Source organism: Colobus angolensis, unplaced genomic scaffold, assembly GCF_000951035.1.
Source record: "Colobus angolensis palliatus isolate OR3802 unplaced genomic scaffold, Cang.pa_1.0 Scaffold2, whole genome shotgun sequence".
NCBI classification, from domain to species: Eukaryota; Metazoa; Chordata; class Mammalia; order Primates; family Cercopithecidae; genus Colobus; species Colobus angolensis.
The window spans coordinates 20,312,379-20,326,705 of NW_012115154.1; the positions used below are offsets into that span (position 1 = coordinate 20,312,379).

The 14,327-nt window shown below is 36.8% G+C and overlaps 1 protein-coding gene across 1 annotated transcript in view; it reads right to left on the bottom strand.

Moving 5' to 3' along the window:
- The window catches only part of KMT2C (lysine (K)-specific methyltransferase 2C), a 233,018-nt gene that overhangs the window by 182,386 nt on the left and 36,305 nt on the right, over window positions 1–14,327 (bottom strand). Inside the window, exons 3-5 of the mRNA XM_011941521.1 lie at window positions 7,844–8,044; window positions 4,389–4,537; window positions 2,588–2,697 (exon numbers count right to left, since the gene is read on the bottom strand). Of these exons, the coding sequence (XP_011796911.1) occupies window positions 2,588–2,697; window positions 4,389–4,537; window positions 7,844–8,044 (460 nt within the window). The remainder of the gene's footprint in view (window positions 1–2,587; window positions 2,698–4,388; window positions 4,538–7,843; window positions 8,045–14,327) is intronic.

The following is a 14,327-nucleotide window of genomic DNA, read 5'->3' on the forward strand; positions in this document are numbered from 1 at the left end:
GGGAGGGGAGGGGAGGGGAGGGGAATTGAAGGACAAAACAAACAAAAACCAGTACAAATGGCAATACAAAACTGACACTCCTGTGAGTTTTGAGTGATTGAATCTAGTGGAGAAGTAAAGGTTTGAGAGAGTTACCACTAGGTTCCTTCTAATCCCCACATGGTCTACCTACTCCAAGTACTCAATCTGCATTTAACTTGCTTACGCTCACCAAATACCAATGCCTAAACAAAGTCAGAAGGGATGCAATGTCTCCTGAGGCCTTGCTGTAATTCCTCTGCTAGTGGTAGGATACAGTCTTCATCTCTAAATACAATTTAATTATTAATCAGTAAGAACAAAAATGGTAACTTCTGTCCAAAAGGGACAGAGTGAGGCAAGTTTTCTTTTAACCACCTTCTCAGCAAACAGAGGTAGGAAATATATGTATACATACAAACTCAGACAACTACATACATGTACATTTCTGTACTAAGTATCAAACACTATGAGTTTATATTGATTCCTCTATTTCCAATCCACCACCAAAAAGCTCATTTAGCCTTGTTACCTTCCCTGTAATACTTTTTACTGTCACAAAATAGCCCAAAATAAAAATTACTTTTGTGAAGTAATTCATAAAAAAGATGGTTTTCACTGAAATATCATTGTCTTAATCCAGCCTCTAAGAATGCTCAGGCTGGGGAAAATACTATTATGCATTAAACTGTTCAAAATTTGATGACATATACACTTTAATGTAAAATTTCCAAAACAAGCACTCTGACTTCACTACTCTTGAGGTGATGGTTACTCATCTATGTAAATCAGGTCGTTTTGATAATCCGAGGAAAGCTAATGTTCTAAAGATTGAACTATTACTTGAATCTAAGTCCTTGTCTCAACTATACTTTTGAAAGCTTTGCCTATGTTCTATCTATTAAAGCTCATATAGTTTCTAAGGTCAAAATTTCCAGTTTTAGTATTTCACTGGAAGGGCTGTCTCACTTCTCCCAAAAATCTGTTAAAAATCAAAGGTGCTGGGCACAGTGGCTTACACCTGTAATCCCAGCACGTCAGGAAGCCGAGGCGGGCAGATCACCTGAGGTCAGGAGTTCGAGATCAGCCTGGCCAATGTGATGAAACCCCATCTCTACTAAATATACAAAAATCAGCCAGGTTGGTGGCACAAGCCTATAATCCCATCTACTCAGGAGGCTGACGCAGCAGAATCGCTTGAACCAGGGAAACCGAGGTTGCAGTGAGCTGAAATCATGCCACTGCACTCCAACCTGGGCAATAGAACAAAAATCCTCTCCAAAAAAAAAAAAAAAAAAAAAAAAGGGAAGGCCAGGCACAGTGGCTCACATCTAAAATCCTAGCACTTCAGGAGGCCAAGGAGAGAAGAGAGGATCCCTTGGGCCCAGGAGTTTGAGACCAGCCTAGACAACATGGTGAGACCCCATCTCTACATTTTAAGAAAAAAGAAAAAGAAAAGAAATGTATAGACAGCAAAGCAGTATTACTTCATAGAGTTTGTTGTCTTTATAAATGGGAGGTAGCTATTGAATTTGTATTTGTTTCAAAATATATATTGTTTCAAAATTACATGAAAATCACAGGAAAAGCTCAGAAAAATGGAAGACTATGCACATATTTGATACAATGCAATGAAGATGAACTGAAATGCCAACCGGACTAAAAAAAATCTTTAATCACTTTTTAAAATATCAAACAAAGGTAGTCCACATTATGGACTACTGACCTTCAAATCTTTTCAAATATTTTCTCTCATTTTAAATCATTATCAAATAGTTTTGTCTTAAAAAGTAACCACATGAATTATAAGCATAGTTCAAATTTTTCATTTCTAAAATTTTTCATTTCTAATTTAAATGTAAACTACTTATTTTAAAAGATTCAAGTTCACTGAATAACACACTACACTCCAACGGCTTACACAAATTATTATTATTATTTTTTTTTTTTTTTAAGGCAGGGTCTCACACCAGCACCCAGGCTGGAGTGCAGTGGTGCAATCATGGCTCACTGCAACCTCAATCTACTGGACTCAAGCAATCCTCCCACCTCAGCACCCCAAGCACCCCAAGTTGCTGGGACTACACATGTGCACCAGCATGCTCGGCTAATTTTTGCATGAAATAACTTTTTTTTTTTTTTTAAACAGTGTCTCACTCTGTCACCCAGGCTGGAGTGCAATGGCGCGATCTCAGCTACCGGCAACCTCCCCCTCCCAGGTTCAAGCAATTCTCCTGCCTCAGCATCCCAAGTAGCTAGGATCATGGGCGACTGCTACCACGCCCAGCTAATTTTTGTATTCTTGGTAAAGAAGGGGTTTTACCATGTTGGCCAGGCTCGTCTTGAACTCCTGACCTCAAGTGATCCACCCGCCTCAGCCTCCCAAAGTGCTAGGATTACAGGTGTAAGCCACCGTACCCAGCCTAAAATTACTCTTAATAAAAATTAATAATTTCCTATTTTGAGAGCTTTTACACTACAGCAATCATTTAATAATTCTTTCAAGTGAACTTCTGATTAAAGTGAATGTCATAAAACTATGATTTAAATATTTGCTTTGTCTACTTACTTCTGTGCTCCCTGAGACAACAGCTTTGTCCACGTTCACTAACAATGGTTCTTCCATCTGGCATACTCCTAGTGACCACTCCGCACAACGGTGATGAGCCCAACAAGTGCCTAAAATGGGAAAAACAAAAAGGAGCACATGAGCAAACATTAAAAATATTAAAGCTAATAAAGGCATGAAACTTCAAAATCAACTCTAATATGTAAATATACAATGGCATCCTGTATTTGTGACACCAGTAAAGTGGCCCTCCTAAAAATGTGGACCAACCACTGAGTGTCAATATCAATATCAACCTGAGAACTTCTCAGAAACACAGAATCTGTCTGGGCACAGTGGCTCACTCCTGTAATCTCAGCACTTTGGGAGGCCAAAGCTGGTGGATCTCTTGAGGGGGGGAACTTGAAACCAGCCTGGCTAACATGGCAAAACCCCGTCTCTACAAATTAGCTGGGCGTGGTGGCGCATGCCTGTAATCCCAGCTACTCAGGAGGCTGAGGCATGAGAATCACTTGAACCCAGGGGACAGAGGTTGCAGTGAGCTGAGATCACGCCACTGCACTCCAGCCTGTGCAACAGAGCAAGACTCCATCTCAAAATTAAAACCAAAAAAAGTAGACGTGCAGCTCACAACTGAGATCTACTGAATCAAAAACTCTTGCAGTGAAGCCCAGCAATCTGTGTTTGGTTTTTTTTTTTTTTTTTGGTTTTGGTTTTGAGACAGGGTCTCACTTTGTCACCCAGGCTGAAGTTCAGTGGCATGAACACAGCTCACTGCAGCCTCAACCTCCAGGGTTCAAGCAATTCTCCTGCCTCAGCCTTGCCAAATAGCCAGGACTACAGGCACATGCCTCCAGACCCAGCGAATTTTTTCATTTTTTGTAGAGAGAGGGTTTCGCGATGTTGCCCAGGCTGGTCTTGAACTCCTGAGTTCAAGCAATCCACCTTCCACAGCCTGCCAAAGTGCTGGGATTACAGCTGTGAGCCAACGTTCCCTGCCAGCAATCTGTGTTTTAACAAGCCGTCTGGTTATTATGATGCTCATCTGGTTGAAGAATCATTGAATTAGTGATTATTTCTTCAACAAACAAAATTAGTTTTTAGTCATTTTATTTAAATATTATATATGTATTTGGTATGTTTCTGGTATCTTTAAAACAAAACATCATTTAGTACTTTGTTATGGTGATATACAAAGGATATGTATAGAAAATAAACTGCACATACACCTCTACTTCCCTCATCCCACAGTGAGAGCACATATCAATGATTATTAACACTTCAGCCTTTAAATTATCCACCACATAACAATTGAACCACTATCAGTCAATCTGCAGTTCAACTATAAAATGAGACGTACTTTAAATTCCAACAGCACCATATCATGAGTGCTGAGTTATAATACTGTTATAATAAGATAATCTACCCGGCTAAGACCTATTTTCATTCATGCCCAAATAAAACAGACTCAGAATGCCACATTCCCCAAGTTCTCACTTTAAAATTTTCTCTTTCCTCAATTGTCAGATCTCCATGGCACTGCTATCTACACAAGAATAAATACAAGTATTTTAAAAAGCATCCAGTCTGGTGGTGATACTGTACAGATTTTAAACAAATTAGATAAACCTTATTAGACAATTTCTTTTACCTAACCAGGCATATTTAATAATTATTTCTTATAGTATGATTCTAATTATTTCTAGACGAAAGGTATTTATTACTGAGGATGTTAATAATGAATTAAAATTAAAATGCTTCCAGAATTAAGAGGCAGTTATTATTGAAAACATGCCCATACCTGTAGAATCAAATAAGGCTTGGACATCAATGGCATCTGGAAGCCCAACCAGACTGAGTTCATCCCACAGTTTACCAGCCTGATCCTCTGAAGCTGTCTGGGTGCTTACACTTACACAAGATACTATATTCTGCTGAGGAGATCGTTCTCTGAAAATAAAATAAAATAGCTGTGAAAGTGAAAACAAGCAGAAAATTGTTTCATTTTTAACTGTTCAAATGCAGTGTACTGCCAAATCAATTTTAATTTATCAGGCATTAACTGTCATAAACCAACTTTTAGAATTCATCTGTTAGTATTATCCATGGTATAATATTAAACTGGGTTGCCATATTATATAAGTAACAACTAAGAAAAAGAGTCTCCAAACCCATAGGGAAGTACTAGATTTGTTTTTCCATTCCATAATATAATGTTTTTAAAACTGGCATGATGTTGCAAGTACTCTCAATCAAGACTGCGTATCACAAATTGAAAGTAAAAAGAAAATAGCTACCAAAGGCATGTAGAATAAGGAAGATAGTATAACAGCAAAAACTATAGTCTAAACAAAGAACACTGAATAAAGTAAACAATCCTAGTCAGGAATTGTATTTAACACATGAGTATTTCCTTTGGCTTTACTTAAAGGCTTACAAAACAAAACTTGATCAAATCAGAAATGTTTAGTTTGCTGTATCTTGACTGAGGACTGCCACAACAGAGGTGGCAGTTAACTATGTAAAGAAAGGATATTTTCCAGGGAAAATGAAAACCCACTACAGAGTGTGAAAACAGAGGCAGGAGGAATGGAATGTATCAGCTGTAGCTTTCTTATGATCCAGTCAACAAATCTCAACAGCTGGTCTGTGGCATGACGTTGCAAGTACTCTCAATCAAGACTGTATATCACAAATTGAAAGTAAAAAGCAAAAAAGAAAATAGCTACCAAAGGCATGTAGAATAAGGAAGATAGTATAACAGCAAAAACTATAGTCTAAACAAAGAACATTGAATAAAGTAAACAACGTATGGGAGATTTCAGGCTTTCAAGCTCTAACACTTTAGGTATTAAGACCATTAAATAAATAAAAATGGCTACTGTACTTAATATTAGATATGGGAAATCAGATGACTACCACTAAAACTTAAATCTTCTCCTAATACCATAGTATTTAACCTGATCATAATTCTGGATTAAATCACTATTGAATATAGATCATAACTCACTGCACTTCTGTATGCTGGATATATATCATGATTCCTATTAAGAGAAAATCAGCACAATGACCAGGGTACTAAACATTTTTATACCTGGAATCATTGAAAGAAAAAAAGTATTAACATATTTCAATAAGTACATTTAAATATCAAACCATATAAAAATAACCAGTAATGTTTTTATGTTCAGCATTAGAAATGCATAGACTTTTTTAAAAAAGGTTTAGCATGCTATGCTAACTTTAAATTCTCATTTTAATAAATGCCCACAGTAAAATGAGAACAAATTCTTTCCTATAAGTATAATCTCTATTCCTACAAATATATTCTCCATTACAAATCATTGTTATTTTAGTCGGAGAAAAAAAAAAACAAACAGTTCGTCTATAATCACTAAGTGTTGTTTTAACATACTGTTTTGCACTAGTATTTGATGAGGGAAAGGGGTGTGAAAAAACCAAGAGAATGACTAATTTATTAAGAATCAGGTCCTAACCAGCAGCTTAATCAAATTAAACCTTTAAGTTTTGAGACTGGTTTGTGTGTATACAGCACATCAGTAAGATAGCAATGCCAACACTAAGGATGACAGCAGCCCGGCGTAGAAAGAGGTATCAAGAGGAATCCGCTGCAATGCATACCCCACAAATTCTAAGTTCTACAACAAAAAGAGTTTGAAAAAAAAATCTTGATTTTTTTAGATAGTAAAAATGAGAGGAAAGACATTTTCAAAACCTCCTTTGTGAAACTGCTTTTCAAATTCGCTATTTAAACTTCATTAGTAACATACATTTTGTAAATATTTGAAATCATTACCAAGCTAAATTAATTGCCTACCCTTAAATGATGCCAAATTTTTAAGTGTACTTCATTAACTGCCATGTTATCATTACTTATTAAGTTGGTAAGCACTAAGTATATATAAAGACTTTCATTTAACAAAGGCTTTTATATTATTATCTGAGCTCATAAGAATTTTTCACTAAAAATTAATTTCACTTTTAAAACAAGAAAATGAAACCTATTTCTCAAGACAGGATTTTATATAATTGCCATTATTTAAGGCAGAACATGAGGATATAAGATACAGCCTGATTCAGTCCATTAAGTTTGCTAATACTAATAAGTTTGCTGGCCTTCTGATTGTTTTATTAAAATGCATGTACTCTATTGATAACTAAAGATAAGGCTACAGCCTCCAAAGCATCACACCTCTCCAAATATAGTACTTCTAAGCTTCCTTCAACTGTTGCACCTTAAATTCTTTTAAAAGATCCTCCCTCTTTTTTTGTTTCATTTCCTACTTTAGGTCTTCAAGGCATTGGCAGCAGTTCAAAACAAGGAGCCAATCAAGTAAGTACAACACAACAATGATTTAGTACTTAAATTTGGATATAAGCCAGACAAGCACTTGAGTGATTACATCATCACCCTCAAGAGGCAGAGACTGTTAGCTTTGCAAGCTAAATTAATTTTTACACATTCTCATCAACTACAGAAACTTCTACTCCCTTAACCAGCACAGCCAAGTTTCCGTATTAATATGGTCTTTAAACACAACTGTACAAAATATTTTAAAATATATTAGACAAGAGCTTCAGGTAATTACAATGTGACCATGAATACAGACATACATATATAATTACAAAAAAAAAATCCTTAAAAAAGAAAAAAGCATCTTCTGGGAAGGAAGGCAGGGGAGGGAGAGAGGGAGGGAAGAATGTATAGGACAGTGCAACATTTTCTGAAGCACACAAACATATATATAAATTAAATTAATTAAATGGATCAATGAATGAATGACACAAAAGACATGAGTAGTGAAAACCAATTCTGGATTTGCTATTGTATTGTTAGATTCTTACAATTAAAAGCTTATTTAGAGAAACAAAAGAAGGACTTCATTGATCTGTTTTATTAATATCTTCTTTCCATTTATAAATTCCATGAACTCCCTCCCTCTCAGCTTGTGTTATGTTCTTTGAAGTTTTCTTCCAAAAGTTTAGTTTTGTGATCACACCGATTTCATATACAACTAAGATAAACGTTCTTAAAAATAAGAAGAAAAATTTGTGAAAAGGACAGTTTGTTGGATTAATTGGGTTAACGGTGAGTCAGAGTATCCCATAAATGGGGAAAACATGAGACACTGTTCAACAAGAACAACCCCATCTGAAAACTTATAAACATTACAATGGAAATAAATTATATGCAGTCTTAATCTATTCCAACAATTTAAATTCAAAACTGCTTACTTTCTCTGTCCTCTTTGTTTTCGTGGTGCTGAGTTTTGTATTTTCTCATAGGTTCCATTGCTGTTGTCATCAACGTCCTTCTTGTTAGAAGGCTGGTTTCTCCATGGCAAGACAAATCCAGGCGTTACTCTGAACTGTTTTAAGTCTCCTTGTCCTAAGGAACTTTTTTCCCCACAGTAACAAAAAGCGCAGAGCTGTTCACTAGTAAAAATGAAATGTAAGTCAGAGAAGAAGAAAAGTAGCTTTATTCAACTACTTTAAGTGACAACCATAGATACTTGTGCTTTTAAATTATGTCTAAAGTGCAAGCTAAGCTTTTCAATCTATTTTCTACAGTCTATTCAGTGATTACCCATAAGAACAATTAAGTTTAATAAATTTGGAATTCTACTTTTCCATAGCATTTTTAAAAGTAGTACACATATCAAATCCAAAACATTCTAGTTAGTACTTAGAAAAGTTATTTTCTTTCATATTTGACTAGGAAAAAATCCAAGTAAGAGAAAGCTAAAGATGAGGGCCAGGCACAGTGGCTCATGCCTGTAATCCCAGCACTCTGGGAGGCCGAAGTTCAAGACCAGCCTGCCTAACGTGGTAAAATCCCATCTCTACTAAAAATACAAAAATTAGCTGGGTGTGGTGGCACACCCCTGTAATTCCAGTTACTCGGATGGCTAAAGCACCTCGCTTGCATTCGGGAGGCGGAGGTTGCAGTAAGCTGAGATCGAACCACTGCACTCCAGCCTGGGTGACAGAGCAAGACTGTCTCAGGAAAAAAAAAAAATGCAAGCTAAAAATGGGAAAGAAGGTAGAGTTTAGTAGCCACCCAACTGCATGACAGCTCTGTAAAACATATGGTGACAGTTTTATTTAACCACTTGATGGAACGTTCATTATGCATGATATATATATACCACACACATGCATACACATGGGGAGATATAAAAATATAAACTTAAATAGTTCCTGGGTTGAGTGGTAGGAGATTTTGGGGGAAGCAGAAGAGCTGAATAGGAGGGAAGAAAGGGATTAGGAGCAAAGGGGATTGTTTTAGGCCAGTGAAACCATTTTATATGATACTATAATGACAGATACTGAGCCCTAATGTAAACTATGGACTGTAGTTAAAAATAATGTATCTATATTGGTTTATCAACTGTAACACAGCACGCAATACTAATCATGAGGGAAACTGCCGGGGGTGGAGGTGGGAGAATTAGCTCAATTTTTGTGTAAACCTAAAACTGCTCTAAGTCTATTAATTTAAAAAAAGAGAAAACATTTAAAAATTAAGAGACAACAAACAATATATATAATGGAATATACACTTACTAAGAGATCTTAGAAAGAATGAAATTAAAAGGACTGCTTCCTCTTGATTATATTTACACTTCACAAGATACTTACTGCTGTTATACCCAAAATCCTTCTTCTGGGCATTAAAGTTACCTCTATGGTATTTACCCCATGATCTTACATATCTTGCATTACCAGGTGATAGAACTAACCAATAGCCTTTTGAGGTGACTTTTTAAAACTTAGCTTTAGTTCATATTGGACTCTCAACTAATTACTTTTATCAAAATTAGCTTTTGTTTTTTCTAATAAATTACCTATTTCAAGTTCACGATAAATTATGTTGTCTGCTGGTACTGAGACATACACATACGCACAAACTAAATGTAGTCTAATTTCAAAAAAAAAAATCAAGTTGAAAACGAAAATTTCTTCTTTCCAAAAACAGACCACCACCATATGCTTTGCCAGTATCTTACTATATTCTTATTTGTAATTTTCACTGACTATTAAGCTTACATTTATTTTACCATATCCCATTTCTGGTTTGTTTCTTCCCCTAGAAACACTACACATGAGAAGCAACAATCAGGTTGACATTAGCCTTATCAACATTGATTGTAACAGCCCTGATTAGAAAATGGAACAACATTTTAAAGTTATTGCAGAAAAATACCTTAGCCTTCAATTTTATATTCAAAACTATCGCTTAAATGTGAAGGTATAATAAAATTACTCTCTGGCTTAGAAGACATCAGAAATTTTGCCACACAACAGATCCAAAATGAAAATACTTTTAGAGAAGTACTTAAATTATTACAGAATTAGAAAAGGTTGTATGAAGTAAGGGTGGTCAAATACCTCAGGGTAATTTATTGTTGACTTTTTTTAATACAAGGTCAAAGGAAATTTCTAGCTTTTGGTCTGGCTGTAGAAAACTGCAAACAACATTGTGCCCAACCACACAACATAACCCAACCAGAGAATCTGCAAATTCACTTTTCTGAAGCCCATCAGAGGGCAGAAATCACAAGGCAACCAACTCACCATCAGATGAAAGACACTTCCATAAAGAAATGAGACAAAAGCACCTCTCAGGAAGAGGCCACTGAATACCACACAAGCAGGGTAATAAGAATTCAGTAAAAGTTTTTAAGAAATTGCTAGAAGCCAAGTGTGAAACACAGTGAGACTATGTTAACACCTGTGACCACAGACAGGGGAATTCTAACCCACACAAAGGCTCCTCTCCATGTACCTCATTAGGTGCTCACACACAACCAAGAAAGGAAAACATAGATACAGCAACTCAGCCAGGAACAGTGGCTCACACTGTAACCCCAGTGCTTTGGGAGGTCAAGGCAGGAGGACTGCTTGACCACAGGATTTTGAGACCAGCCTGGGCAGCACAGTGAGACCTTGTCTGTATTTATTTAAAAAAAAAAAAAAAAAAAGAGGCCGGGCAGAGTGGCTCACATCTGTAATCCCAGCACTTTGGGAGGCTGAGATGGGCGGATCACAGGTCAGGAGTTGAAGACCAGCCTGGCCAACACGGTGAAATCCCATCTCTACCAAAAACATAAAAATTAGTCGGGCGTGGTGGCAGGTGCCCATAATCCAAGCTACTTGGGAGGCTGAGGCAGGAGAATCGCTTGAACCCAGGAGGCAGAGGTTGCAATGAACTGAGAATCGTGCCACGGCACTCCAGCCTAGACGAAAGAGCAAGACTCCATCTCAAAAAATAATAATAATAAAGAAAGAAAACACATGTATACAGCAACTGAAAAACATTTTCTAAAACAGCATACAAAATCTTAGTAGCCATTACAATAATGTAAACCAAAACCACCAATTAAAAGGCAAAAATCACCAATTAAAAGACCATTTTTGAGAACAGATTAAAATTAGATTTAAAAATTGGTTGCGGCTGGGTGCAAATACAAAAAACTTAGCCAGGTATGGTGGTGCACGCCTGTAATCCCAGCTACTCGGGAGGCTGAGGAAGGGGAATTGCTTGAACCAGGGAGGTGGAGGTTGCAGTGAGCCGAGATCACGCCACTGCCCTCCAGCCTGGGTGACAGAGCAAGACTCTGTCTCAAAAATAAAAATAAAAATAAAATAGGTGCAAAATACGTTGGAAGTATAAACACAAGAGACACATAAAACAAGGACAAAAATGTTGATGGGAAAGGACATAAAAAGATACCAGGCAAACATAAACCAAAAGGAAGTCTGAGTGGCAATAATTTTATCAGACAAAATGAAAGTTAAGTCAAAAAGAAAACACAGCATTAGAGATGAAAACGATATCATACACTAACAAAATTATCAATAGCAGTATAACAGATATCCATCATAACTATATACTCAGACCAACAGGCCACAAAATGAATCTCTAATCTGAAAGAGATGGTTAAGCATCTCTAATCTGAAAATCCAAAATCTGAACTGCTCCAAAATTCAAAACTTTTTAAGCACCAACATGGTATCACAAGTAGAAAATTTCATACCTAAGTACTTAATATAAACTCTGTTTCAAGCATAAAATTACTTAAATATTCTATAAAATTACCTTCAGGCTATGTGTATAAGGCATACACGAAACATAAACGAATTTCATATTTATAAATGTCTCCCATCCCCAAAACAACTTACTATGTATGTGCAAATATTCCAAAACCCAAAAAAATCCAAAATCCAAAACACATCTGGTCCCATTTTGTTTTCGGTTTTTTTTTTTTTTTTTTAGATGGAGTCTCACTCTGTCGTCCAGGCTGGAGTGCAATGGTACGGTCTAGGTTCACTGTAACCTCCACCTCCTGGATTCAAGCAATTCTCCTGCCTCAGCCTCCCAAGTAGCAGGGACTACAGGCACACACCATAACATCTAACTAATTTTTGTATTTTTAGTAGAGATGGAGTTTTGCCATGGTGGCCAGGCTGGTCTCAAACTCCTGGCCTCAGGTGATCCACCTGCCTTGGCCACCTAAAGTGCTGGAGTTACAGGTATGAACCCACTGCGCCCGGCCTATCTCAAGCATTTTGGATAAGAGATACTCAACCTGTACTAACAAAACTCAAAGATTAAAAAAGAAAGATCAACAACAGTGGAAGATTTTAATTATTTTTCTCAGAAAATACTATATCAAACTGATAAAAAAATTAAATATTGAACATCTCTACTGTTCATTATTTATTAATTACCTGAGCATAATAAATTAGTTTGAGATACTATATTCAGTTCTATCTACAACTAAAAGTTCACATTCTTTTCAAGTATATTAAAATATTTCCAGAGTGCATTACATAGTAGGCCATAAAAGAGTACATGATACATAGCAAGTGACCAATATCATGCAGGCAACATTCTCTGACAATAATGCAGTAAAACTAAAAATGGATAATAAATGGATAACTTAAAATTTTCCAGCCAGGTGCAGTGGCTCATGACTCTAATTCTGACACTTTGGGAGGCTGAGGCAGATGGATCACCTGAGGTCAGGAGTTTGAGACCAGCCTGACCAACATGGCGAAACACCATCTCTACTAAAAATACAAAAATTAGCTGGGTGTGGTGGCACACGCCTGTAGTCCCAGCTACTCGGGAGGCTGAGGCAGGAGAATTGCTTGAACCTAGGAGGCAGTGGTTCCAGTGAACCAAGATCACACCACTGCATAGCCTGGGCAACAGAGCAAGACTCCCTTTCAAGAAAAAAAAATCCAAATATTTGGAAACTAGAAAAGACATTGTTTAAGAATCTTTCACTTAAAATGGAAATCCCAATATCTGAAATAAAATCATAATGAATAATATAAAATGATATAAAATATAAAATACTGAATATAAAAATTTCAATATATTACTGTAAGTCCTAGCAAGAGCAATATGATCAAGAGAAAGATATAAGGGATCCCAGCATGAAAGGAAGAAGTGAAACTGTCTTTATTTGCTGATGGCATGATCTTATATATGCAAAACCCTAAAGACTCCATCAAAACACTGTTAGAACTAATAAACAAATTTGATAAAGTAGCAGAATATAAAGTAAATACACAAAAATCAGCAGCATTTCTTATACTAATAGCAAACGATCCTAAAAGAAAATTAATACAATCTCATTTATAATAGCAACAAAAAAATTAAATACTTAGGTGTAATTTCAACCAGGGAGGTAAAAGACCTGTATACTGAAAACTATAAAACTCACAAAAGAAATTTAAGAAAACACAAAGAAATGGAAAGATATCCTACATTCATGAACGGGAAGAATTAATACTGTGAAACTAACTGTCCATACTACCCAAAGTGATCTACAGATTCAATGCAATATCTATCAAAATTCCAATGTCAATTTTCACAGAAATAATTATCCTTAAATTCATATGGAAGCGCAGAAGACATCAAACAGCCGAAACCACCTTGAGCAAAAAGAACAATGATGGACACATCACACTGTCTGATTTCAAAACATTACAAAATGATTGTAACCAAAATAGTATGGTACTGGCATTTTAAAAAACAAGAAAAAAAACACACATCTGGACAGGCACGGTGGTTCACACTTATAATCCCAGCACTTGTGTAGGCTAAGGCAGGCAGACTGCTTGAGCCCAGGAGTTTGAAATTAGCCTGGGCAACATGGTGAAATCCCATTTCTACTAAAAATACAAAAACAAGCCAGGGGTGATAGTGAACGCCTGTAGTCCCAGGTACTCAGGAGGCTCAGGTGGGTGGATGGCTTCAGCTCAGGAGGCAGAGGGTGCAGAGAGCCAAGATCACACCAGCGCACTCCCGCCTGGGCACAGACACCACCCTGGCTCAAAAAACAACAAGACACATCGACCAATGGAAGTGGAATGAACTCATGCATTTACACTCAGTTGATTTATAACAAAGATGCCAAGAAAACATGATGGGTAAAGAACTGACTCCTCAATAAATGGCGCTGAGAAAACTGTATGTCCATATGCACAAGAATAATATCATACCCTTGTCTCACATAACACACAAAAATCAATTCAAAATAAAGTCTTTTTTTTTGAGACGGAGTCTGGCTGTGTCGCCCAGGCTGGAGTGCTGTGGCCGGATTTCAGCTCACTGCAAGCTCTGCCTCCCGGGTTCACGCCATTCTCCTGCCTCAGCCTCCCGAGTAGCTGGGACTACAGGCGCCCGCCACCTCGCCCGGCT